This window comes from Alosa sapidissima, chromosome 10, assembly GCF_018492685.1.
Source record: "Alosa sapidissima isolate fAloSap1 chromosome 10, fAloSap1.pri, whole genome shotgun sequence".
NCBI classification, from domain to species: Eukaryota; Metazoa; Chordata; class Actinopteri; order Clupeiformes; family Clupeidae; genus Alosa; species Alosa sapidissima.
The window spans coordinates 17,557,984-17,585,742 of record NC_055966.1 but is presented as its reverse complement, the minus strand read 5'-3'; the positions used below and the strand labels follow the sequence as shown (position 1 = coordinate 17,585,742).

General features: G+C 42.0%; 4 protein-coding genes and 1 non-coding gene across 7 annotated transcripts; 3 read left to right on the top strand and 2 right to left on the bottom strand.

Moving 5' to 3' along the window:
- Positions 1-221: 221 nt before the first annotated feature.
- Positions 222-4,142, bottom strand: smpdl3b (sphingomyelin phosphodiesterase acid like 3B). 2 transcript variants are annotated; one of them, XM_042107719.1, is made up of 9 exons: positions 3,888-4,142; positions 3,449-3,662; positions 3,215-3,312; positions 2,927-3,070; positions 2,167-2,336; positions 1,896-2,076; positions 1,399-1,532; positions 924-1,276; positions 222-893 (listed from the first exon to the last, which is right to left on the bottom strand). In XM_042107719.1, coding segments are annotated over exons 1-9 (1,371 nt in total). In that variant the 5' UTR covers positions 3,964-4,142; the 3' UTR covers positions 222-892. The 2 variants fall into 2 exon arrangements, with proteins under 2 accessions (XP_041963653.1, XP_041963652.1); XM_042107718.1 differs by having other exon boundaries at positions 222-1,276.
- Positions 4,143-5,212: 1,070 nt separating this feature from the next.
- themis2 (thymocyte selection associated family member 2) lies at positions 5,213-20,996 on the bottom strand. 2 transcript variants are annotated; one of them, XR_006034739.1, is made up of 9 exons: positions 20,858-20,978; positions 17,795-17,935; positions 16,500-16,910; positions 14,795-16,017; positions 13,888-13,999; positions 13,573-13,747; positions 12,835-12,844; positions 11,834-11,837; positions 5,213-5,222 (listed from the first exon to the last, which is right to left on the bottom strand). XR_006034739.1 is itself a non-coding variant. In XM_042107706.1 (6 exons), the coding sequence occupies exons 1-6, from the start codon at positions 20,961-20,963 to the stop codon at positions 13,656-13,658; spliced, it is 2,085 nt and encodes a 694-aa protein (XP_041963640.1). In that variant the 5' UTR covers positions 20,964-20,996; the 3' UTR covers positions 13,234-13,655. The 2 variants fall into 2 exon arrangements, 1 of the variants encoding a protein (XP_041963640.1); XM_042107706.1 differs by lacking the exons at positions 5,213-5,222; positions 11,834-11,837; positions 12,835-12,844 and having other exon boundaries at positions 13,234-13,747; positions 20,858-20,996.
- On the top strand, positions 5,284-13,354 carry rpa2 (replication protein A2). The gene is made up of 9 exons (XM_042107707.1): positions 5,284-5,460; positions 6,191-6,282; positions 6,550-6,651; positions 8,311-8,424; positions 8,960-9,034; positions 9,166-9,282; positions 9,944-10,087; positions 10,835-10,929; positions 12,918-13,354. The coding sequence occupies exons 1-9, from the start codon at positions 5,448-5,450 to the stop codon at positions 13,003-13,005; spliced, it is 840 nt and encodes a 279-aa protein (XP_041963641.1). The 5' UTR covers positions 5,284-5,447; the 3' UTR covers positions 13,006-13,354.
- A 652-nt stretch (positions 20,997-21,648) lies between the features above and the next one.
- ppp1r8b (protein phosphatase 1, regulatory subunit 8b) lies at positions 21,649-27,674 on the top strand. Its single transcript, XM_042107274.1, has 7 exons — positions 21,649-21,764; positions 22,346-22,406; positions 23,382-23,535; positions 23,999-24,216; positions 25,412-25,556; positions 25,836-25,900; positions 26,189-27,674. Exons 1-7 carry the CDS (start codon positions 21,712-21,714, stop codon positions 26,531-26,533), a joined length of 1,041 nt encoding a protein of 346 aa, XP_041963208.1. The 5' UTR covers positions 21,649-21,711; the 3' UTR covers positions 26,534-27,674.
- Positions 22,761-22,922, top strand: LOC121721550. Its single transcript, XR_006034869.1, has one exon.
- Positions 27,675-27,759: the final 85 nt, after the last annotated feature.

The following is a 27,759-nucleotide window of genomic DNA, read 5'->3' as shown; positions in this document are numbered from 1 at the left end:
AGTATCTTCCTTCCTGTTAAGTTTTTACAACTCCTGAAAAAAAAAAAATCTTCCTCCAAACAAGGTCACAGAATTGGAAAACTCTTTATAGACCATTTAAATCAAAGGTCATACATGGCATGGGACATACCTTGGGACCATAGGACATAGGATGTATCATAGAACTCTTGTTAAAAATATTGAGGTGTTCCATGTCCAAAGCATTATCTACATTGAAGGAGTTTACTGCAGGTGTCACCTTTATTTTTGCAGATTACAAGAACATTATTGTTGTCATAAAGAGTAACACAGATAGATAGATAGATACTTTATTGATCCCCAGGGGAAATTCAAGTTCACCACATTCACAGACTGCTTTCAGTAAGTCCATTCAATGTAAGATTGCTTATGATGTACTCAGGAGAATGCAATGAATCACTGGGTTTTGTGGCACAAGTGGTGATATCAATATTTGCTAAATTATTGACACGCTGTAAGGTGCAAACAAGCATGAATAGATCATTAGTAAAGTAATAGATCATTAGTAAAGTAACTAGATTAGTAACGAAACCACAAGCATGGTGGGGCTTGATGAGAGTCATTCTCTGCATTTGTTTTTTAGAAGTTTCACAGAAATGGTGTGACTTTGAAGGATTCATTTACAGATAACTTCCCTTTAGTGTAGAGACACATGCAAGCATTGTGCTGACCTACCTACTTCCATGTACAATTGTGTGCATAGTATTACATAAGCAAAGTGATTTACCCTAGTCATTAGTGTTCCCATTCATGCACAACAGACTGAGCGCATTGGTTGCCATGTTGTACGTCATAAAGATTAGATGCTTTAATGTGTAGCAGTATGGACAACATATACATATAGAATGTTTTACAATATTTGATAAGACTGGACTGGAATTACTCAAGAGCCTTACAAGCTGGGCCATGCAATGCTTAGTACAACAGAAATTACCGGAAGCATTGCCACAAATAGGCCAGTAGGAGGTGCCCCGTCTTTCACACACTGGTCATAGTCCTTCTGGTCTATTGCCCTGGCCGCACAGATGTGGTCAATGCGACAGTCTGCATTACAAGTTGACAAGTCATAGCTGACAGAGTTGAAGTCGTAGTATTTCTGCAAGATGCAGGAATCCTGGGCCATGCGATCCAGGATCACGTTCATGGAGGTGGGAGATGCGTCTGGCACACGGAACGCCTCCGTCAGGCGGTACTCTTTCTCCCATCTTGCCTGGGCGACGTTAGCATAGGTCAGGTTCAGATAGTAAGTGACGATGTCCTGGTAAAAAACAAACCGTTAATCAGTTACTGTGGGCCTCAGCATGTAAAACTTGATTAACAATACAATAATAACAATAAGTACAATAATTCCAAGAACTGTATGCAAACATGCTTTCCTACTTTGACCAAGAGGGAGTCTGTGTCATATTCAAAGATGCGTATGCCAGGATTATTGGCACCATCAACAACTCCTGGCAGAGTGGTCTTCCATGGCGTTACACCTGGGCTCAGGAACATGGTGCTGATGGGAGAACCTGATTAGAGAGTCAATGTAGCATCGCGTTAGTTCAGACAGGCCACAGAGTCAGACTCAGCTTCTCAGAGTCTGCCAGTATCTCGGCTGACTGCTCAGCTGATCATCACTTGCTCTTACGTTGGAGATCATTCAATGTGCCTTATTTAAGATGCATTATCCTGCCTTCTCCAGCCGCTTTCTCTGCAAGCCTTTTTGCAACCCATCTCCTCATACATTTAACTTATCAATGTATAGTTGTTCTCATTGATGCATGCTCTGTTCCCTATTCCCTGTACCCTATGGGGAGTCTTTGCTGCATTTCATGGGCTTAATCCAAAATGCAAACTAGAGAGCCATTGCCTGAAGAGTGCTGTTGAATTACCATCTGGGCTGTAAAACATGTGGAAAGAGTCTGTGTGATGATGGCCAAAGAACTGGCCCATGATGATGGCATGATGCTTCTGAATTAGCTCCTGGTAGCGCACATTGAAGTTTTGGTGGAACCACATCGTCTGCCGCTTTTTCTCAAAGAACCCTGGAGGAACGTGTCCTACAATGTACACCTTTGGCACAGAAACGTTTTATACGGTCAATACGTAATCACAACTGCATCACATTTTTCAACAAGAAAGTTAGGGAAAGCAGGCTCACACCTTCTCCTTTTGATTGGCTGCATTTGTTAGCTCTTTGTCCATCCAATCAAATTGATTTGCTGGATCTGGAAGGTCCTGTGTCACTTTGTTCCGGCTGTAATATAGGTTGGTATTAAGCACCAACATCCTGTACCCAGGTCTATTCAACAGTCTCTCTGTGTAGTAGCCACCTACAAAGAACAGAAGAAGACCAATGTTATCAGGCAACTGATATGGAAATGAGCCAAGTACAGTAATACATGTGTTATGGCTATCAAGATTCTTTTGTGATTATTTTTAATGCAGAGCTGACCAACAACAACAACAACAAAATGTTATGAATTCTTGTTTTGATAAAACATAAAAGTGTAAAGTTAAACTGTACAACTTATCTGCATGTTACAGCCTTTGTATGCTTATTTGTGACATTTAATTCATTAACTCATTTCTATTTCTGGCTGCAGTCAGGGTGCACCTTGCACTTCTCACTTGAGAGTCCATCTACATTGTAACTCTAACCAGCCAGACAATAAAATGTGAATGGTTAGGTTAGTTTGCTTATTATCAAAACTATCTTCCTTATCATTGTGTGATATAGGCCTGTTATCTTGATCATCTCTTCCAAGACATGCACACTTCCAGAAATAGTCTGAGCAATATGACCTCTTGTCTAGGTTATTGAAATGCAGAACCCACCCACATTGGTATTCTTCACTAGTGTGTAACCTGAAGTGATCTCTCACAGTCCCACTAACACTGTCCAGTCAAAGATGCATCATACCTATTTTGAAGAGATTTTGAGACTCTGGGTCAAGCCACTGTTTCCACATCTCTGCTGTCTGGTTATAAATATAATTCGGTCCTGCTGGTAGCTGGCTCTTTGGATGGTAGTCATGGTTACCAAGAGCAGAGTAAACTTTGGTGGCTGGAAAGGGGGGGAAAATAGATCTCCTATCTATTTAATCATCTTTAAATTCCTTTGTCATCTTATGAACTTTTTTAGGCAAAATCATGACCAGTGGTTTGCTAAAATGAAGAGAAATTTTGAGAATTTTAAAATGTGATTTACTTGGGAACACTTCTTTGATAATTTGGGTAAGATTTCCGATAATGTCAACAACCGCCTTTTCCCCAAGCTGCTCATTGGGCACATGTGGGGTATCATCTCTATGGATAAATGTAAGAGAAACAATTCAATACAAGTACAAAGAGACATTTTGAGAGCATTAAAACATGAAAGAGCTACTGCTTACACCAAATCAGATTAGGAAGGAATAGTGTCTCGTCATGATACATCACATACCCTGTCCAAAGAATAAAATCTGGATCTGGTAAAATATTTTTCATGGCATATATGGAGGAGTTGATGAGGTCCCATGGTGAATCACAGGCGTAGTCCCCGAACTTCCCTGCCCCCTGCACAGGACGGTTGCCACTAGAGTTACACACTGATGTTGGGTCATCACCCAACCGGTAAGAAGGGTCCCAATGGAGGTCCGTGATGTGCCAGAAATTCCCTGAATAAAAAAAACTTAACAATATAGCCTCAAATCCTTTAGTCACTATGTTGGCTTGTTTGTGACTAGTTTCAAACTAGGATGCAGTAGCCTAATCAAGAACTATACAATTTGACTCTGTGTGTGTGTGTGTTGAAAGTAACATGTTTTAAATAACAAACACGTGTTTGTAGGAAAAAAGTAAGCTCTAACAAAAAGGGCTCCAAAGTAATTTTCAGTTCTCACCTGTTAATGCCACACCACCTTTAAAGAAGAGCACCAGAAAGACGTTCCAAATAAAACACGCACGAACACGAGCCATGTGGTTCGTCGTCAGTGGAAAACGCACAACAGGAAATTATTGAGTTGATCCCATATGACTATAAAGAAAGAGATAAGGACTCGACTATGCTCCTGCGAAGATCATCTCTGACTGGTAGTTCAGTAGCAGTGATTCCCAAATGACAGCCCCCCTTACAGATAAATCCCCCACCCGCCACAGCAAATTTAGCCTACGAAATGGACGTAGAAGGCAAGACAGCGCTAGCCTATAGGGTACGCTCAAATCTGTGCGCAAATTTTCGAGTTGCATGTCTGGGTGAGGATTGGAAAGTTTGAGAATTCTATTCGTGGAATATATAGCCTAGTGATAATTTACTTTTACTGCAATCTACCTTCCGTAGTAGTCCTATAATACATTTAGGTTAGGCCTATATGGCATTATATTTCAACGAGCACTATATTTCGAGGATAGAAATTAGTTTAAGAGGTGACATTTAAATTAGCCTACGCTTGTTTTCAGCTACCATTTATCCTGTAGGCTATTAGCCTACGTGGGATGCTGTGATAGCCTACTAAAGTTTTATGAATAGGCCTAACATGTGAGTCCATGATCTACGCCTATGTTCTATTATGAGGGCCACTGTCAAACATTAATGCAAAGTATACTTTACTGCCAAAAAATGAATGACCAAGATGGAAGTTCCTGACGTCGTTTGAAAATGATTTGCGACATTATAAGACATGAAATTGATGCTGCTATGCTAAAAATAGCCTATATAGCCTAATGATATGGCATTTGTTAAGTTAACTTTTGACATTTTACCAAACCCTACATTTTAAATAACCTAAAAGTCATTGGCAACATTTTAGAAGTGAACTTGAAACTGATTATTCGAAGCAGAATAATCACAGTTTTACTGAACTGATTAGTCCACTATGACAGAACGCCCGGCTGGGGCAGCAGAACGTTGTGTTTGGTAGCAACGGTGTAAAATAAGAATGTGCAAGGTTTTTGTAGTTTTTGTCTCGTTTTGAGGGGGCTATATATATATCTATCACCTAAAACACACAGTATTAAAAAGGCGATGAACACAGCATAGCCTACACGCATGCAGTCATTTACAGATGAATGATAACAATGAAACGTTTTAAAGAAAATTAAACTTATGTTTACATAATATATTTGGCTCGGAATCTCGAAAAGAAAGAAAACAACGGCCTTCCCAGAGCGCTTGCGCGAACAACGGCGTGTTCAATGCACCTCAGTTTGCGTTGCTTTGATTTGCTTTGTTTGTCTGTCTTGAACTCAGCCAGGGATTGGGCACTTCTGATTGGATAAAGAAGCGGAAATACATCGTGGTGTGAAGAGCGGTAGATTTCGCGGCAAAACGCATGCGCCTGAGTTCTGTAGCGCGCGGAACTAAAACAATCACATTGACATTAGACATTTAAATTCTCTGGCTTGGGGAGAAGAACTGTCCACCGCCATCAATTCTTAGTGTACTTTATTCCATTTGCAGTAAAATGTATAACCATGGTGAGTATTCCACGTTCTAATGTAATTGTACTTTCCCAAGTTACAAAGTGTGCATGCTAGCAAAGTATCTGGCAAGCTAGTAAGTGAACCGAACTGGCTAACTTGAACAAACAAGATTTTTCGTCTAACGTTACGTGAACCGTATTTAGCTTAAGTAATTAACTATGCGTTGTGTTTCTTTTGCCTAAATAAGTTGTCTTAAAGGTTTGATATGCACCACTAACCATATCGCCATGGCCGACTTGGTGTGTTAAATTTGTAACAAGCTTATCGATAGCAAAGTGGCGGGTCAGCTAAAAGAAACTCTTCTAACGTTGCAGATTTTTATTGAAAAATTGTCCTCCAAATGTAGAAAACATAACCAACTGCAGTGAATGCTGAGACCAGACGTGCTGAGGACTCGTTACGTTAACGTTTATTGAATCTTTATAACAAACAGATGCATGTGTTTACTCACTCCATATCTTGTTGCTCGATTTAGGTCTTTAGATTTGGGCATAATTATGTGTCGCATATAATGTGTCGCATAGTATAGAGAATTCCTATCGTGTTTATGTCCAATAACAAACGTATGATGTTGTTGGGGTTTGGCTTTATTATCTGACATATTTACTGACTGTATCAACTGACATACTCTTCCATATTGTGAAACCTAACGAGCTAGATTGGCATTTCTTTATGGTTTATTTTATGTCATTGTTTTGATCATTGTGTCTTTTTGCCCTTTCAGGGAATTATGGGGAGAGCATGGGTGGAGGATACACACAGTCTCCAGGAGGCTTTGGTTCTCCTTCAGCCTCCCAGGGTGGAGATAGGAAAGGGGTGAGATTAGCCTGCATCTTAGTGTGCCTTCACATAACCTTTTTACCTTTGGTCTCTTGTGTCTTTCGCAGTGCATAGATTACACATACTCTGGTGTGTGCATCATTTTATTTCAGCATTAACATCTTGCTTAAATACTTTTAGGAAATAAACATCCTGCCTGTACAGAAGTTCCTATTACTATACTACTATTGAAATGGCCCTAAGGGCTTTTGTGACGGGAGGATTAGTAATGTAGCATGTTCTGTTTCGCTTCTGGTTTTTCAGAGGACACGGGCCCAACACATCATCCCCTGCACAGTGTCCCAAATCAAGTCTGCTGTCCAGTCAGAGGATGTTTTCAGAGTGGGGGAGGTGGAGGTTGCTCAGGTAAGCGAAGCACCCTAAAGCATAGCCCCCCCCCCCCCCCCCCATCTGTACACCAGAGGGACGGAGGCTAAAGGGCACCGTATACTCGATGTGGTGGTCACTGTACGTGCAAACGGTGATGTCACCGGCGTGCCAGTCCTATGTATACTTGTGTGTGAGGAGTGTGATGCTAGTTGCAGTCTTCTGAACAGAGGTGATGCTGCTGTGGAAGGCTATCGCTTCCAACTCTACACTGTTGAACAAGCAGATGTAAACTAGAGGACCACCTGACAGTGTTGAGAAACTTTTTTTTTTCTGAGCAGTAGAGCAACTCTGTTTTGAAAATAAATCATATTACCTTTTGCTGGATTATTGCCATGTTCCTAGTTGCTTCCTCTTAATTCTCCTGTGCTGCAACTCTAGCTGGTAACTTTGTTAACTTCTTCTATTGACTACTCAAACTTCCTGACTTTACAGTTTACAAATCAGTTCCAATTCTACCACTGTCGGTAAAAATATAGCATACCAAAGTGAGACCAACCAAGATACAGAGTTTAATTTGGCCCTGTACAGGAGAGAGGCGCACACAAAGCACAATGTACTCCAGAATATGTGTCTCTGACTTGACGCAGAATTATCCAGAGTTTAAGTAGTACAGAGCATGGCAAAGGATAATCATATAGTGAAACTAGTAGAGTCAGGAGACATCCAGGGTACTGTAATCAATGACTCAAATGGCATTTGATGCAAAACAAGCAATCAGAAGTGATATCAAACCAGGCATCTTCTATTATCCATTTTTGGGGAAAACAGTGCAGATATCATACAAGGTCATGAAGTAAGAACATACGTTAGAGTCAAAGTGACCTACTAATGAGAAATGTAGAACATTAAATCACTTATTGGACACAATGCAGAACATTAAACTATATATTGGACACAATGCAGAACATTAAACCACATATTGGAATATTGGACATAATGCTGTATTCCACTTTTTCTCACCACTTGCCTGATGACTACCATTTTCATTCGCGTGAGTTAATTAGCCTATTAAGTTGTTGTAGGATGTGGGCTATATGAAATGAAATGCTACCATTGTTTGATGTTTTCCTCTGTTTTATGAATGAACTTTAAGAAAAACCTGGTGCCTGATGCATAGACACACCTGCTCTCTGATCCTGGCTTTTGGCTCATTCATCCAGCTTCTTAAGTGTGATATGTGCCTCTGTTTTTCCCATATGTGTGTATGAGGACTCTACTGCAAACAAAATCTACCTCTGGGTACAAATAAAGGAACTTGAACATGGTTATACTTGAAGGCATTTAACATAATACACACCCCAACTGTCATGAAAACCCACCAGCATGTAGTAACGCAACGCAACTGTGTGCATCTAGGGTTACAGCTCAGCCTGTCTATGTAAACCAGAGCGCTTAAGCCTAAAGCGCAACCTCTCCATGTTACCGTTCTCATTGCCGTTTGACTGTCTTGTTGGCTTTGGCTGTAAGTGAAGAAGTCTTGATCCAGTTAACTGTATAAATGTGCTGATATAAAAGTTTGGGCGGGTTATAAATGGTTGAATTTTGAGTGATTGATCTAGCAGCCAAAACTGATCAGTACTATCTCTCATTCTATCCTTCAGTCAGTCTCTCTCTTTGTTATATTTTGTACTATAGGTCACAATAGTGGGTGTGATCAGAAGCATGGACAAATCCATGACCAACATCCAGTACATAGTGGACGACATGACCGCCGCTCCTATGGATGTGAAGCAGTGGGTAGACACAGAGGTAAGGACTGAGACACTACATTACAGATGTCAATTTAATAAAAAAATATATTTTTCAGATATCTGACATACAGATGTACCAAATAATCAGGAACTGTGAACTGATACCTCTGGACAAGCATTAGGGAATTAGAAATCATAAGTAATCATAAGAAAGTTGGACAGCAGATACAGTAGTTCTGAGCAGCTGAGACGTATGTTCTGCATTAAATCAGAAGCAGGAACCATTAAGATTTTTATTTTAAGAGTTAAGGCCTATTCACACCAAGAACTATGACGATAAAAGCGTTCACACTGAGCAACGATAAACAAAGTCTCCTTGTGTTAATGAATGTAACGGTTAAAATTCGACGGGTTCTTATCGCTCTGAAAATGATCCCCAACGATATCGTTCTTCATGTCGTTATCTTTATAGTTTATGTGTGAACGTCGTCATTCATATTAACGAGAACAATATTTATTTATAGTTATTGTTATCATTCTTTGTGTGAATGGGCCTTTATCCGTAAGTCTCTCGTATTAATGTTGTCCATCAGGATCCTGGTGTGGACAGCACAGTCATCCCCCCAGGCACCTATGTCAAGGTCTCTGGTAATCTTCGGTCTTTCCAGGTAAGAACAGGTGCCTGTGTATGTCTACTTCTTTGAGAAATGTTTGAAGTTCTGATAATTTACGTTGATAAAGTAATCAGGAGCTCATTGCCATCTTTTGTCTGACCCCTTTTGCCCTCTCTTTCCTGTAGAACAATCGTTCTCTGGTGGCCTTTCGTGTTAGGCCCTTGGAGGATATGAATGAGATCACCTCGCACATGCTAGAAGTGGTGCATGCCCATATGCAGCTGAGCAAACCGCAGGCAATGGTGAGAACCCATCATGCACATGCTAGCCCCAGTCTCTGTAGTTAGTTCACCAGCATGCAACTCTCTGTGGAGAGTGATGGGAACTGGCATTTATCAGTTGCACCATCTGAGAGTGAGCCATGATGCGAGTGTTACATTAATGAAAAATCAATGGTGGGAAAATATACAAAAACATTTTACAGGTCTAAGTTTTGGGACCTTAACTTTATGTAGACAATCTTTGAGCAAAATCTGAGATGGTGCAGCAACCAATTTCCTGGATTCTGCCTGATTTGACACGGAATGACCCAATGGGTAAATGGGTTTATCTTACCAAAGGACAGGTGGAGTTTAGGCACCTTTTTTTTTAGTGGTACATTAACATTTCAAACATCCTTTCATTACTTCTGCCAAGGTGAATATGGTTTCGGTACAGTTTATCTGTGAATTTTAGTATCAAATGTAATATTCATTTTACTACCGTAGCGAGATGCCCACATTTGGCCTCGGCAGATATCTGCCCTCTCTTGAGTGCCCCTCTTGTTTTTCTTGTGACCATGAGATCACAAAAGAGACTGAGGTATACTGGTTCATTTTGGTTTTGTGGTTCATGGTCAGCTCATGTGTGTAAAGATGCCTGAGCATTTGCCTTAACAAAACATTTTTTTTCCCTCTCTCTCAGATGGATGGTGGTAGCGGATCAGTTGCAATGAGCTCTGTGCCCATGTCTAACATGGGCTCAGGCAACATGAACAATATGGGAGGCGGAGGATACGCAGGTGCCAACTCGATGGTTTCCAATGGACTGAGTCCCAATCAGAATCAGGTGAGAAACAAAGCAGCCACCTGTTGCATTTCTGTCGTTCTCAGCCCCCCTGGTTATCTAGCCATTGTTTTGGAAGAGCCATTTGGCCTTGTTTTGCAAGTACCATGATGCCAGAGCTCCTCTGTTTGCAGGTTAACAACTTACTCTGAGTTAACTAACCCAGGTGTGGAATGTGGAGTAACCCCCAACACCCCCTCCCCCTTAAGCTCTGAGCCTATATTTAAGTGTATAGTAATCCTCAATCAATTTTAGCTTGGAAAACCCCTGCATTGGCAGTTGTCAAAGTAAACTCCTTGACAAACGTAAACTCACAGGGCTGTATGTTAACCTTTTTCACTCGTTTTACTCGTTACTCGTTTTACTCAAACACCTCATCTGTAGACTACACTCTAGAACACATTGTAAATAAGGTGCCATTGGTGCTAAGCTGGTAAATCATTCATAGCACAGGCTGATTTTTTATTTTTTATTTTTTTTTGTAGCATATGTAGCACTGCCCTGCTCATAGCTGGTGGGTGTTCTGATGTTCCCTGCTCCTAGTGCTTGTGTTGACGTACAGTATATTATATTTTACCTTCCCATGTACACTTAGAAAACCCCATAGTTTTTGTGGAGTAACACCGACCCACTCTGGCCTGTGTGTGTGTGTGTGTGTGTGTGTGTGTGTGTGTGTGTGTGTGTGTGTGTGTGTGTGTGTGTGTGTGTGTGTGTGTGTGTGTGTGTGTGTGTGTGTGTGTGTCTCGGCAGGTGTTATGTCTGATCAAGAGCTGTCCCGAGCCACAGGGCATAAGCATCCAGGACCTCAAACAGCGACTCAGCGGCATGAGTGTCACAGTCATCAGGTGAGAACAGCACAGCATCACCATCACACCAAACTAAACCCATGACACAGCAACCAGAGAGAACTGGTTTCAAGCTGCTAAGTTGCTTGCAGAACAGGACACACATACATACTATCACTCTGTATGGCCAGAGACTTTCTAATGAGGAGACACAGCACTCAAAAAATCCTCCATAGAAATGCATGGGGTTAGTTTGTAACGCCAATATGGCAGTTGTCTACACATATCACACCCCTTCCACGGCAAAACGTCGACATGTGAATACATTGAGCCAATAATGTGGTATGTTGTTAAGACATTGTGCCAATCATGTGTTGTGATCTCGCTGCTGGAGCAAGATTGGTGTCGTGAAGCCTTGCGCACGCACATTTCTGCCGAAATAGATGCCCGATGAGTGCCCAAAAGGCGTTGCAATATGGCCGCCGAGTGGAGGGACTTGCCTAAAAGGACTTTGGTATGGCCTGGTTTCCTGAATTCAACATCTGAACTGCAGAAATGGTCCAGGTGTTTCATTTTCCTAATCAAATTACATTGAGATCAAACATTAAATTGGCATCAGTGTATATACAGGTAAACCTTTTTAAAAAAGGTGCAAAATCACCATTCTAAAAACATTTCATTTTAGTCTGGGGGGGGGGGAGTGGGAAGTAGGAAGTTTAGGACATTTTCTTTTTTAGACCCTTTAAAATTTGTCAGGGTAACTTCTATCTTTTACAGAAATGAGTGTCAAGTTGGCTGGCTATTTAAGCCTAAATAAACTAGAATTATTTTAATCCTCTGTTAACTTCGACCAACAACTTGCTGTTTTTAGCAGACTGTAGTGGAGGTTAAATGCACCTAAACGTAGTTCACGTACCTCCTATATTTCTTAAATTGTAGCCTTTATGCACCTCTAACGGTTTACACACCTCTTAATAGAATTCACGCCCCTCCAGCAACTTTAACACTAAACTCAGGCTGTGTCTCAAACCACATACTTCCGTCAGTACACTGCTAGTGTGCACTGAGCACTTACGTTCATAGTGCCCACTTTTCGTATGGTATGTCACTGTCACACTCCATAGACTAGGCTATGTCTATTTCTTTCATTGTTTCATACATGGACTTCAGTTACTTCCATTCTAGGCATCATGGCCACGTCTGGCTAGGGAACAACTCTGAAAACAAACACGTACGATGACTGAAGTGAATTAAGAATGACACTGAATATTCAGCCATTCAGTTAGGTCACTTCTAACTGCATCGCCACCGTAGCACTATTGAGAAGGTGTTGCTCTGCCAAGCACATTAGGAATTATTTGGTGCAGCCGTGGCCTACTGGTTAGGGCTTCGGGCTTGTAACCGAAGGATTGCCGGTTCGATTCCCGACCAGTAGGAAAAATGTGGGCGGGGGAAGTGGTTGAGCACTGCTCTCCCATGCCCACAGCCACGGCTGAATTGCCCTTGAGCAAGGCACCTAAACCCTCACTGCTCCCCGAGCGCCGCTGCAACTCACTGCGTCGGGATTAGTGTGTGCTTCACCTCACTGTGTGCAGAGTGTTAAACAAATTCACGGATTGGGATAAGAAAGTTATAAGTGAGTTATGAGACACTGCACACAAACCCTTCCCATCAGGCCATCCTTAAAATATTTTTGTTTGCCGTAACCCGACCGACCCTTTCAAAAACTTTAGAATATTTTTAAGGATGGCCTCAATAAGATGTGTGATACATTTTTTTCACTTTACATTTCCTCTTAGTGTTGACCATGTTTTTGACTTTGCATTTTGACCACTGAGAAACTAAGAGATGTGAATAGTGTGAATAGAGGTGAGCGTTGTGTATAGTACTTCACTAATTCTTTGTTGTCATCCAGCGTCATTGGTCGCATTTTAGCTCATTTAATCTAATCAGTGCCCCCCCCACACACACACAGCTGTGTTAAGTGTCACTCTGCGCACAGCAATAGAACACACTAATACTTCTAACTGGTCTTTTTGGGTTCACAGGCAAGTGGTGGACTTCCTCAGTAACGAAGGACACATTTTCTCCACCATCGACGAAGACCATTTTAGATCAACTGACAACGAGGGATAAGGCTTCCACTTTAGTCTGCAGCACTTTGGTCCCCAACCAGACATCTTGTCTCCTTGTACCAGGGATACTAAATTTAGTCGCTAAGAGCAGTTGGCCGCCGAGACCACAAACTAACAAAAGAATCACCCGATTTCCTGCCTTGTCACCCATGTGGTTCCTGTGATGATTGCACGTGGGTGATGAATCCCTGACTGGACTATTTGACAGAACAAGCAGAAAAACAGTTAGTAAGGTCATTAGTTTTATAATGTAAGCAAAAACATTACTCATAACATTACTTGGTGATATGTGTCTGTGAATGTTCTAGTCTGTCTGTTAAACAAAACAATTAAAAATATCTTTTCTTAAATATGTATATACAAATTGCAGTTTTGCTCAGTCTTGTTGTGCACAGAATATGCTACACAGAACCACACCCTACATTTCAATTAAGTTAAAAAAGCAGGCATGTCTGACTTTAAAGTTGACCTATGGCGTTTAAGTACTTTCTGTAGCAGTGTTTGCTGGTCTACAAAAACTCCTAACGACTTTGCTGTGTATTCGGTTTATATTTAAGTTTGTCTGTACACACACACACACACACACACAGAGGAACCCTTGAGGTTGTCTTAGCAGACCGAAGCAACTGATTGGCTGGTACTTCTCGTAAGTCAGTAGTACAAGACGCTCTCCTGAGCATTTCGCACCATCTCCTCCATGCTCTCATAGTCATGTTCGCTGTCTGAATTGTGCCTCTCTGTGACTACAGGAAACATAAGAGGAATTAATCATATCCATTAACTTGTTAAAAAACAGTAATAATGACTAAATAGACCATCTCAAGAGTATAAAAGTGTAATTTTTTTTAACAAGTCATTCTTGATTAAATACATCCATCTGTACCTTTGGCCTTTGACTTTTTCTGGGGCCTCTCCACATAAGTATTTGGCACCAGTGTACTTCCTGTCTTTGAGCCGGGTTTTCTAGGAAGCACTGGCGGTGCATCTTCAGTGCTCTTTAAAAAAAGAAATTATAGAAATATCTTTTCTGTTGAATGACCACGCTGTTCTTTGAACCGTACTGTTCACAAAGGCATGATAATGCGGAAGTGATGGAGGGTGAGACCTTCAGTGCAAAGCACAGCAATTCACAAAGAAAAAAAAAACAAGTCCAGCTAAATGAAACTAATAGCAGAACAAAAACATGCCACATACTAGAGGGTTACTAAGGAGGGTTACTAAGGAACAGCGGAACTCCACTGAGGCCAAATATGGTTTATAACGGCAATAAAAGTGAAACTGAACATGAGTCAGGTGGGCATGAAGGGGTAATGGGTGGGGCCATGGCACATCATGTTATCACGTCACAAGTTTCATGATAAAGCCACTAGTTTTTGCTTACAAAATAAACGGTAATACAGCGGCAACATAACCTCTATAAAGCTTTGTGATATGGTAATGGATCATGTTTCATATTACAGAATATATTTCTGTCTTGTGGCATGCCATAGAAAGATAAAATTAGAGTCTAGAGGAATCTGCTTTGTTTAGGAATGGAGATACAATGACTACAACATCTGTATAATGGAAAAAATGTGGACATCTAGGAGTTGCATGTAATAGGCCTAATTTAACTACCCTTCCTAAAATTAATGAAAGATTAGAACAAGTTTTGGATTATTCAGTCATCCTTGATTAAAATTATATTCATCTAAGAGTCTGAATTGTTAACTAGATTCAGCAAAAATAGTTCACTTTTGATAGACTGGTAGACTGATTTTTTTGCTCAAGGACATGTAAATGAGATTTACCGTAGGTGGCGGTGGGGCAGGACTTCTTTCCTGCTTCTCACTGTCCACTGATAGTTGGCAGAAGCTACTGGACAGACTCCTACTCTTTGCTGGGGTAGCAGGCCTGGACATGTCCGATTTGGCCGGCTTCTTTGGCTTCCCCACTGACATCTTCCTCTTGGGCGGCCGGGGTGGCGGGGCTGCCTCTATGCTGGTGAGTTTACGGAACTCGTAGTAGAAATGCTCCTTAACTTCTGTGACCGTCTCCTGGTAGAGTTTTGGAGGCTGGCCCTTGGGCCAGGGCAGGGCCTCAGAAGTGAAGGACACGGACATGTGCAGCCACTGCGTGGGCAGCTGGAAACAGCGCTGCGGTTTGTCCAGCAGGCTGGCAAGGACGGTGGGCTCAACCGACGCCTCCTCCAGCCTCAGGGCCGGCAGCCCGGACAGAGGGTCCTTCTCCAGGTCAGGATCCCGCGTGGCCACCTTGATGTCCAGTGGCAGCAAGGACTCTTTCCCGAGCTCAGTCAGGGTGTACTTCTTCTTGTCCGTGATGACCTCCATAAACTGGGCGCCCATATAGAGCGGCAAACAGATAGTGTCCTCTCTGCTCCTCTTCCCCTCTCTTTCCCCATCTCCTTCCTCCTCATCATCATCATCATCGTCGTCATCATCTTCCTCTGCTGTGCGCCTACACACGAGCGCCTCCACCCTCTGTTTGTCCCCCCCTACCCCAGCCAGCTCCACTTGCTCGCACCTCAACACGTCCAACTGGTCCCCAATGTCCAGCTCGGGCAGGCCCTCCTCCTCCACCGCCTCGCAGTTCCGCGTGACACTCACCCGCAGCCCGTCGACCGCTCTGCACGAGGCCACGTACAGCTCGTACACCGAGCAAAACTCCCGGGCCTTGCGCCGCAGGCGCCCGCCATAACTGCCCCAGATGAGGAAGTACTGCTGTGCCTTGCGACCCTTGGGCGTGGAGGCCAGGACCATGTTGGTCTGACCGCAGCCGTGCAGCACCAGCCTCTGGCCTTTATTGAGCTGTGTGTGCCAGGCGCTGCTGAAGAAGTGACGCGATCCCTCTGGAGACTCCAGGATCTCGGCCACGGTGGGGAAGGCGTCCGGTGGCTGGACACTCAACTCTGTCAGATTGAGAGGTTTGACAAACTCCACGTTCTTGCACTCGTTGGTAACGTCGACAACGTCTACCTCCAGGCTCGAAGGGAAGTTCACGATGTTTTTCCTCACTGTATAAGGAGAAAGCAGTAAGATATGTAGAGGGAAGTGAAACTGGACTACACTTTCAGTTCAGACTTATGTGCGCATTGAGCAGTGCAGCATAAAAGACATTCTATCTCACAGGACAAGTCAATCAGACAGTTGTTTTTCTTTGCAGACAGCAGACAGCTTGTATTTGAGAGCACACAAACCCTTACATTTATTTCATGCCACTGTCAATGATGAAGTTAATGACTTGTTCAAATGTCTTGACTTACATAACACACAGCACATAATTTCACCTGTTTGAAAGATAGTGAAACCAAAAAACCCTATCAAACCAACTTGTAGAATGACAAATTTATTTTTTGAACTCCTGTGAGTTTTGAGCTGCAGTGAGTTTTGAGCTACATGACAAACCTCAAAATGAACTCCTGAAAAGGGAAGTGGTGTTACTGCACATCATTATTATTTGCGAACTGAGGTAAAGAAGGCTCTACTCCACACTCACTGTGCATGATAGCCTCAATCTGATAGATGGGTGTGAGAACCAGTGGGCCTCCGCAGGCCTTGGCTTTGAGGCTGCGGAAGCGGCGACTCCGGAGCCGTGTGGACGACAAGATCTCCTCCAGGGAGTAGCCGTGCTCGCTCTGGCACTCGTAAAATGCGCCGCAGTGATTCAGGGAGATGCGCACCTCGGCTGTCGACCCCTCTGGCCCAGTCAACTGGCAACGGGCATAGCCCTGCTCAGACGACAGCAAGGTCAGCTCCTGGCCCGCCGGCACAGTGAAGTTGTCGATAGTCAGATCAGAGCGGCTGATGAAGGAGAAGGAGCCTACAGTATCCACCCCCACAGGCAACAGGCTTACCATCTCCTCCAGCGAGTCGTACGGCATATCTTCTGCTACCATCTTAAACAGGCCTGTGAAAACCACCAGTTAATGTATGACCTAAGACCATATTAACACATATTAAACATGACATAATGTAGAACAGTGGTTCTTAACTGGTGGGTCGGGACCCAAAAGTGGGTTGCGGAATCATTCTGAGTAGGTTGCAGAGCTTGTGGTTTAAAAAAATAGATAAAATAAATTAAAAAATCGCCCATTTCAAATGTTACCTTATGATATCTATTATTGGACCTTTATTTTTATAGACTTTATTTGTATGTCAGTCTTTGCCATGGACATAGACAATGTTTATGTGACAGGTAGAAAGTAGGATATATATGGATTCACTTAAATTGAGACAAAATGGGACAGAAACCCCAGTGTGCGATGTTCACAATTGCTGGCACATGAGAGAAAATGCCACATAACAAAGCACCCCTGTCAAAGAAAAATCTGTCGAGCACTTTGAAAGGGAGAGTTGAAAACTTCACAAATGTAATGCCAAACATCAGAATGGTCCAAACAAGGCACTTTGCGTGTCTTACCATGTAGCTAACCGTATCTGTTGGCTTGATCACTACAAAAATATATGGGTCGCGACCTAATGAACATGGAAAGTTGTGGATCCCAAAGCCAGACCAGTTAAGAACCACTGATGTAGCACTAGAATGCTATACATGCAGAAATGGTGGTGGATCTACTTTTATGCTTAATACAAGCACTATGTGGATCTAACAAGATCATAAAGAAGTTAAAAAGTTACTTAATATGGAAAGTACGAGCTATAATAGAGCGCAAAGTACCAACCATGCAAATTTGTGACGGAAAATGTAATAAAAATAATCATGGACACAATTAAGGGCTTCGAAACAGGTATTGAACTGGGTTTTCCCCAAAGTCTACCAGACAGACTTACCTTTGTGGTCAACCGAAAGTTCGCATGTGCTATTGGTAGCAATGTCAACACAGCTCCCTGACAAGAGCTTCAGGCCAATAACCTTGATAAGGTCCCCAGTGGATAGGCATACCTCACTCCCTGACAGTTCGTACACTGACCCTGTGGGCCGAAACGAGCCAGTGTCATTATTTTGAAGAGGTGAAAACAGACGAAAAACACAAAGTTAAGAAAGAGGAATTAGTAATGTATGAGTATAAGTATGTTTGTGTGCATTAGGCTCTTCATTCAAATGGTATTTCTGGCCAAATGTTCTGCATAGGACTAGCTGCCCCTTTACAGTTCTGGTTCAGAGACACCAAAGCAAAGGCCTATGTTTTCAAGCCAAATAGGACAAACGTGTTTTCAGACTTCTGATAGCCTATCATGGTTCTTTAACTAAAGGAAATCAAAAGGAAATGGAAAGTAAACCATTCTTGTTAATGCTAAATGGTAGAAGTCTTAGATTACTCTGTACTTCATTATTCAATAGCTATCAATCTTTATATATGTACTGTATATAACCTATTTATCTTCTGGTGTGCTTTCCTCTTATATAGGCCTAGTTTCCATAGTGGTACTTAACGACTGGAAATATATTTCCCTTTGAATTTATATAGAATTAAATTCAATTTAAATTGAATGTCCCTTGAATATCCCACTGAGAGTTTCTATCTATCTATCTATCTATCTATCTATCTATCTATCTATCTATCTATCTATTTTCAATAAGTCATTAAAAACTAACATCACCCCTTTCAAAAGACATCTGACAATTGTTAAGGCTTAAACATATTATGGTTATGGTTAGCAGACGCGTTTGTCCAAATCGACTTGCAAATAAAAACATTACAATAGTTAAAAATTAACAGTGAATGGTTTTAAAATGCTGGTAAGACTAGGCCTACATTAAGGAAGCAATAATGGGGGATATTGAAATTGAGTTGTTCATACACTTATAAACAGAGATTTAGTGGTAAAATAAGAGGTGGTTAAACTATGAATTCTGTGAGGTGGACTGTCATGATTATCAGATTTTTTATAAAAAAGCATTCAGAACATGTGGATTATGGTGGAGGTTATTGTCGAATGTTTATAACATAGACTGTCTATATAGTCTATGGTTTATAACAATACCAGTGGTATTACATGGATCCTAGAGTGTTGATGAGTGGACATATTGTGAAAGTGTGATTTTGTTAAAGTTGCAATTGGTGTATAAACTCTTTTGAGAGGTGGATACACTCTAATAAGAGGTGGATAAACTCTATTTCTGAAAATTTAGAGGTGGATAAACTGAGTTTAGTTGCTTTTAGCCTCCACTACATCCCTGCTTATAAATCCAGGGCTGCCAACTTTTCAAAAAACCTTGGAGTGAGATTTGGTGGGGCCAACCAAAATTTTGCTGCGGAAATTTTTGTTTGGCTCATTCAGCATTATTACCGTACAGTAAAAAAAAACGTACATCAGTGGTTCTCAGGTGTAGGGACCAGGGTCCCAGAGTTTAATTAACATTGGTATCAAAGGGATCTACTACTAGGACCTCGGCCTGAACCTGCATTCATCTGATGCTGTGTCGTCCTAAGGGTGTTTTGTAAGAATTTAAGAAATGTTTGTATATTTTAACTTTTAAATGCATCAATCAGGTGCACTTTCAAAATAAATTCAGAGGTCAGACTTATTTTTATGGAAAGATTTGTGCTGTAGCCTAAACTATTTTGCACTTATAACCATGCACACACAGGTGGAATAGTTATGGTGATATTGCAATAAGTTCACAACCACAAAACATAAATGCTACAATTCACAGTTCAGAAATGCGTGTACATTTTGCAGAAGTGGTCATCTATGTTATTCAGCTAGTTCATTTAAGATAAGATATTGGTCATTGTAATGGCCATCTAGCCTATAGCCTACTGTACATGCTCTTCCTTTTTTTCAGGATGTACCCATATCTGGGAATGTATGATGTGAATGTTAGCATATGGCTTATGTCAGGCTTTATATCAATATTTGTGTCTCATTATTTGATTTTCTTCATATTTTTGCATTAATGTCACTAGGAAGCATGCCAATAGAAATATATTAATTTATCTGTGTAAGTGGGATTGGCTGGAACCTGACAATATAAGAACCATGATAGTGGGATAATCTATGGCTGAGCAATTTACAAAACTGTAATGTACTGACAAATAGTTTATATTAGAATACATTATAATTTCGCCCCAATGAGACTATGTAGAAATGTGTTGCAATTTCAAAACCGGATTACTCAGGAACCACTTATTGCACAGAGGCATGCTTTATATCCTCGTATTCGGTACGGTTTGCTGTTTATTGTGACATTGGACATTGGAAATGCGGGGGAAATGCGCCTGGGATGGCTTCTGAAGTAGCATCGTAAATGAGAGAAAATGTAGAAAATTCCAGACAGGGGGTGCTCTTGAACCCTCTCACCGTCTCTGAAAGCATAACTAGTCGATCAGTGGCTCAACAGGTAGATCTATAGATAAAACTCATTTTTCAGGCATCTGACCGACCGGGTGGACACTTCAGCGTGAGAAATCGGGGGTGTGGCGTGTGAGCGTGTGAAACTAATCAAATGTGTGTGTCTCACGGCCAATGTGTGAGAGTTGGCAGCTCTGTAAATCTCTTTTTAAAAAAAATAAATAAAATAAAAAACAGACTAGCCTATTAAGCATGTAACCTAACGCAACTGAAAACAGTTGGTTACGACACCCACGATTGTTTCATTAGCCTTTTTCATTGACACATTAAAGCAGCCAAAAATAGCTTAGTCTTATAATAACTGCAGTTCTTTGAGTGTCAAAATTTCACTTTACAGAGATGCAGTAGGCTAGCCTCTCGTATTGTGGACATGAAAACAGCATTGTGCTGCATTGTACTTCAGAACATTGTAGGCCTACAACTTTTTTTTGTCTCCAAACTCGAGTTATTTTTTGCAAGGGCTATGCTGCTATATTGAACACATAATAGTCTACACCTGCATTACAGCCTATTGCAAAATTGAAAGTAGTAGGCTACCTTGAAAGTAGACCCCCGAGCAGACTTGTAGAATCCGAGGCAGTGAAGCACAATCCAGGGATGCGATGAATTCTTGCAGGGGCAAAACTGTCCCTGATCCGTCCATCGTTCAGTGACGCTGCGCAAGCACTGCTCGCTGACTTTTCTAATGATGTAGGCGTAATAAATAGGCATGGGAAGTTGCGTATGAAAGCACACGGTGGTTTACTGTTCTCAGAGCTTACATGAGGAAGTCCAGCTACTCTTAAAAAAATGTTAGGCTATATTATTTGTTGGTTTTCCATATGTCTGTGAAATATTTTTCTGTTGTACAATATCCTTTTTAATCCTTGTTTTAATCATGTATTAGGCCTCACATTTTGAGTGATCTATCTAGGCTAGACTATTGTGCAATGGTTTACCTCAAGTCCTGAGATAGAAGTTAGTCGAGGCTTATTTGTAGGTTGAAGCTTGGCTTTACTGTTTGAAATATTATTATCGAGATAGAATCATTTTGAAAAGCTATGTAGCCAATATCCTACGTTTGCTATTTCCTAAAGGCTTCAAAATAGAAAGGTCGATTGATCAAATTGAAAATAAGCTATTTTCACTGCATGTCATGTAAGAACTAATAGGCCTAATCTAAATTATCATCGCACAGAGTGGCAGGTTTAGGCTAAATTAGGCTAAGCAGAGTCGATGATCAGTCTTTAATAACCTTAATCCTGTATTTAAATAAGGTGATAACTTCTTGCTCTACTGCCTGCAGTGATGGCATTGTAGAACTACATATCCCATTTTCTTAGACTGCATGCACTTCCGAAATAGACCCAGCATGCATTTCGATTCTTCTTGTGAATGAAGAATGAAGCGAAATGGCTAACACCAAAGCTGACGTTAATATACCGAATTTTGAATGTCCTTCATGGTGAGTCTCACCAGTGTAAAATGCACTCGAGTTTATTGTCGAATTATATATCTGTTGGAAATGAAAACTTCTATGTGCCTGGAGAGCGGTTAGATGTGCATAGATAACAGGTCCCTTGTTAGCTAAGTAGCTAGCAAAGTAAACTTAGCTTGCTAGGACCATGCACACAGAGTATTCAGTATCAGAGTATTCAGGGATAATTCTGTTGTAATTACTAATTTCATATAATTTCCGAGAAACTTTGCTTCTTAATCTTTCAATTGGCAAAATATTTAATCAGTTTATGCATAGTGAAACAGTTCATAGCAGTGTAGGCTATATGAAGTGATCTCAATTCGCAACATGCAAGGCAATGCAAGATATCAATTTTGTTTAATCGTCAGCTTTAACTTAGTGAGCAGAATGTTTCTTAACGTTACACTTTTATAGCCCCCTTGTTTGTACCTTGTGGCAACTAAAAATACGGATAATGAGTTATTAAAGCTGTTTTCAACATTCTAATTATTTGCAATAATTCTGACCATGGGACAGGGAAGGGCCTGTGCAATGCTGCAAATATTTACATGTTTTTTTTTTTTCAGGGCAGGGAAGCCCCCTCCTGGACTTCATCTGGACGTAGTGAAAGGAGATAAACTCGTTGAGGTAGGATGTGCAGATCGGCACCGACACTGTCGATAGTTAGCAGTTTACTTGTGTGCTTCGACAAGCGTGTGTATGCAGATTTTTCTCCATTTGTGTACATCTGCCTTAGTTGGTTTAACAGAGATTGGTTACCCCATTTCCCCCAAATTCCCCATTCTCCATGTAAATTGGACCTCAAGTTATTTTCAGGCTAAGGTATCTGTAGACTTAGGACTTCCAACATTACATCCAGTCATTGATTTAATCCACTGTTTAATGATTTTATGATTTCATTCAAGTGAATGTTATATTTGAAAACTACCATTATAGGAGTCTGTGGACTGTGACTCTGTGGACCCCCGCCCCCTCCCTTCCCTGCACTCGATACTAACCTGACAGTCAGCAGCCCACAAGTGCTTGCACTTTGGTGTCTGTTTAGATGTGGCTGTTGGGTCAAGAGAAGTGCTAGATAAAACCCAGCAAGATTTAAGCTCAGAGTGTGAAGGTGTGCTCTGTGTTATGACTCGCGGAACAATGACTGACACACTCATCAGTCTGTTGTGTAATTACCTTACGTTGATATATTTGTTTATGTGCATTGTTTCCCATACATTGACTTATTTGTGGCGGCCCACCACAATATCAACATTGACCACCACACAATGATTTTCCAGGTTGTACTACATTGTGCTTTAATCTGGTTAGCATCATAACCACGCTGCGCTAATTTGTTAAAAACTGTTGCATTCAAGTTAATTCTGCAAACCTACCACCACAAATAGAATACAATTCTGTGGGAAACACTGATGTGATTACATGTATATGATTGATTTGATGTATAATTATTGTATGTCCTTTTGCTTCTTTAGTTGCGTTTTATGTACATTTTTCATAGGGTAACATGTTGAAGTAAACCTAATTTATAATGTCATCTCTGTATGAGACTGCACTGTTTGGGCCCAGTGCTTCCTCATTTAACGGATGTGTTTTGTGCAGAAACTCATAATCGATGAGAAGAAGTTCTACCTGTTCGGGAGGAACCCGGACATGTGTGATTTCACCATTGACCATCAGTCATGCTCTCGCGCGCATGCCGCTCTGGTGTACCACAAACACCTCAAAAGGGTGTTCCTTATCGACCTCAACAGCAGTGAGTGAGCTCTCGCACATCTTTAACCGGACGCTGCATCACAGTTCTCTAGCACGCTTATAGCTAAAAAAGGCCATTGGATTGACCTTAAGACGTGAATGGGGAAGGTTGTTCTTGAGGGAGTATAGGTGCAGTTCAGAATGGCAGATAGGAGAATTCTGTCTCTAGGGTTAATCTAGTTAATCATTAGTACATTTCAGAAATGTAAAATTCTTGCTAGAACACTAACAACACGGTTTTGTACTGCTAATGAATCAATACCAGGCATCATGGGTATCTTGGACTATGTCAAGCTGTTTGTCAGCAAATTTAACATTAACGCTCATCATTTAAAATACATCATATGCATTCTAAAGTGATAATTTGTCAAGGGTTAAAAGGGAGTATACGGTCATGTAAAGATGAGATGGGAGCCTTTTTTTAATGCCTTTTAATTAGTCTCTGGTTGTGTGGTTGTCCTCAGCACACGGTACATTTCTGGGCCACATTCGGCTGGAGCCTCATAAGCCCCAGCAGGTGCCTATCGACTCCACCATGTCGTTTGGGGCCTCCACGCGCTTCTACACCATAAGAGAGAAGCCTCAGAGCCAACCTGGGGCGGCACCAGGAGACAGCAAGGCCGGGGAGGACGAGGAGCTCAAGGGCCTCCTGGGGTTACCAGAGGAGGAGACTGAGCTGGAGGTGTGTGTGTTTGTGTGTTTCTTATTAGATTGTGGATGTGTGTGTGTGTGTGTGTGTGTGTTTTTCTTATTAGATTGTGCATGTGTGAGTGGTTATGTGTTTGTGTGTGAGAATGTGTTTGTGTGTGCGTATGAGACTGTTTGAGTATACTGTCCGAGTGTGTGATTTGTTGCATATGTATGGGAGAGTAGGTGTATACTTGAGATTTTATGTTTGTTTAATTACACAGTATTGTACAGCATTGTATATGCATGCAGGCTGTATTGGCCTTGAGAGACGGAGAGAAAGGGGTTTTATCTTGTGCGTGTGAGAAAGACCGGTGTTGGTTATTTTTACTTTACTTTTTATTTTAGTGTGCGTGTGCTTGAGGCTTGAGTTCTTTGCAAGGGGAAAACTGCTGTATGACTAAAATGGTGCCTGTTCACTCTTAGCACCAAATATATAGCTCTTGTTTTGAACTGAAGCATATAGGAAAAAACGCACCTTCTGCAGTCCTGTGTGCAAGAAAGCCAAAAGCAAGCACAGCACAACACCCTCAATAGTACATGCAAAAGAAATTTAAAAGTTGGCAAATTACAGATTTTGTATACATCGTAGATGATTTCCTTACCTGGTACCACACAGTTCTTAGTACTGCAGTTCCATAGTAGTACAGAATTGCTGTCTCCTGATGCTATCGTTATAGTGGGCATCGTCTTGTGGCACTGTTGTATTGCAACGTACTCTGGGCAATGTCTTGTGGCACTGTTGTATTGCAACGTACTCTGGGCAATGTCTTGTGGCAGTGTTGTATTGCAACGGCAATAGGGCAGCCGGGGCCTACTGGATAGCGCTTCGGACTTGTAACCGGAGGGTTGCCGGTTCGATCCCCGACCAGTAGGCACGGCTGAAGTGCCCTTGAGCAAGGCACCTAACCCCTCACTGCTCCCCGAGTGCCGCTGTTGTTGCAGGCAGCTCACTGCGCCGGGATTAGTGTGTGCTTCACCTCACTGTGTGTTCACTGTGTGCTGAGTGTGTTCCACTAATTCACGGATTGGGATAAATGCAGAGATCAAATTTCCCTCACGGGATCAAAAGAGTATATATACTTATACTTACTTATACTCTGGGCAATGCCAATGTCTTGTGACAGTGTTGTATTGCGAGGCACTCCGTGATTCCCAGGGTTGCTCAGTGATGTTTTGCTCTGTGTTAGAATCTGACCGAGTTCAACACGGCCCACAACAAGCGCATCTCCAGCCTGACCATCGAGGAGGGCAACCTGGACATCCAGCGGCCCAAGAGGAAGCGCAGAAACTCCCGAGTGGCCTTTAAGGAGGACGACGAGATCATCAACCCAGGTATGAACATAAGCTGTTTTGATGTTTTTGAAAAACGGTTATTTCTTCACATACTACTGCTTTTGTAGGTCACTTTGTATTTTCAGACAAAACATATTCTATACATGGTACCTTTTTAAATGCCTGCCATGAAAGATAACAGCCATGGAGAAATGAATCGTCATGGAGGAAATTACTGAAATGAAGCTGATGCTATATGAAGCATGCTATTTTGGCCTTAGCAGAATGTGACTTGACATTTCATGTGTGCTAACCACTGTGCATTCTGCATGGTTGCAGAGGACATAGACCCATCAGTTGGACGCTTCAGGAACATGGTGCAGACCGCAGTGGTTCCTATGAAGGTGAGACTTGAGGAGACAGAAACGACCTCGCTTATGAGAGCACAGTGACGGTGGTTTTGGACCTCGCTGATGAAAATTAAATATTGAGCTTCCTATACGGTCTGAAATGGACCTCTGCCATCTTTTCCTATATAAGGGTACTGAAGTACTGTGCTGAATTTTCAAAATGCGGGAAGTGTGTTTGATAGTTAAACAGAAGCTGAAAATGAATGCCAGTAGGGTGAGTAACTCGTCTTCAGTAAGACAGCTTTCACTTCTGCTTCTGACCTTCTTTTTTTTCTGTCACAGAAGAAGAAACTGGACGGTTACCAGAATGCGCTCGGCCTGGACGACTCGGTGCCTCGCTCACACACCCTCAGCCTCGGCGCCCGGGGTGGGCTTTACTCCGATCTGCCACCCAGCCACCAGGAGGGGCACCCCGGGGCCACCATCCTCGGGGGGCTGCCGCTGCCCCTGCCCAACCCCGCGCCAGAGGTGGACCTGGCCCCCGAGCCCCAGCTGCCGCCCATCACCCTCAACCCCACCCCAGTGACGGGCCTCTACCCGCCCGAGGCCCTCAACGAGCCACGCAAGAAGAAGTATGCCAAGGAGGCGTGGCCCGGGAAGAAGCCCACCCCCTCGCTGCTCATTTAGCCAATGGGGCGTCGGCGCTGTCTCGCGTGGGTGGACACTTCATAGGGATGGCACAAGGAGGAGTATTGAAGAACAGGGAGGCGGCAGTTTGTGGACTGACTTTTTTCACACATTTTTTACACAGATCTATTTATACAGGGTTTGTCTCACTTTGTTATGGGGTGGGTGGGGTGTGAAACTTGCTCCAGAAACTTGTATTAGCCAATGAGTGACACTTGATTGCATTCCATCTGTTGTCATCCATCGCAAGGACCATGATTAGTCTGTTTCCCCTGACCCCATCATATCAATTACGTACAAGACTGTGACGAGGTCGCCATGTGATTTCTGACTTTCGATAACCCTGTGGTTTTGACATCATTTTAGTTTCGTTTTATTGAGGACTTTTTAACATGTACAGTGTTGCACCCCCATGAATCTTTGCAGGTTGCTTGCATCAAAAGGCTCATGGGTATTCCTTCATGTAGTAGAGTGCTATGAATGGTAGTTATATATCTGCACTCGGACTCAGTCAGGGATGGCCTCACTGTGACTTGTGTGTTTGGGTCTCTTCAAGGTTATATTTTCTTGATGGTTAATTTGTGTAATTTGTACTTAATTTCTTTAGCTATTCATACTTTGTCCTCTCTACACATACAAAGGACAAAATATACCATATGTTAACAAAGCCAGTTCTCCAAGACCAGTGGATTGAAATGTCAAGTGGAGTGTCTGAAAGTGAAGACATCTGTGGTCAACAACCGTACTGACCTCAACAAAATGGACCGTTGAGGACAGCAGTGAAGAGTGCAAGCCAAACACTCCCCAGACCGGAAACCGTTATTTGAATGATTTTTTTTTTGCATCCACAAGATGGTGCTGTGAGCAACACAACCTTCCGGAGTAGTTGAGTCTTACCAATGTTGGGCATTGTGGGCTGGTCTGGCTCACTTACAAGTGAACTTAAGGAAAAACATCCTTATTTGAACTTAACTTGGTCTGCTCTGGTACTTGGAAACATACTACAAAAAACACCAAACACCTACACGTTCTCCTCATAATGGCTGTGTAAATGAAAACTTTTGTTTTGTCGGACATAGTGTCCAGTGTGTCTTTGATACGTCTGAGAGCAAATAAACACATTTGTCATTTTTTAACAATTCTATAGTGTCACTAGTGATTTTTGGTACATATAAAATGAAAGTTTTGTTTTGATCTCCAAAATATTGAAATATCTCTCAGGTCCA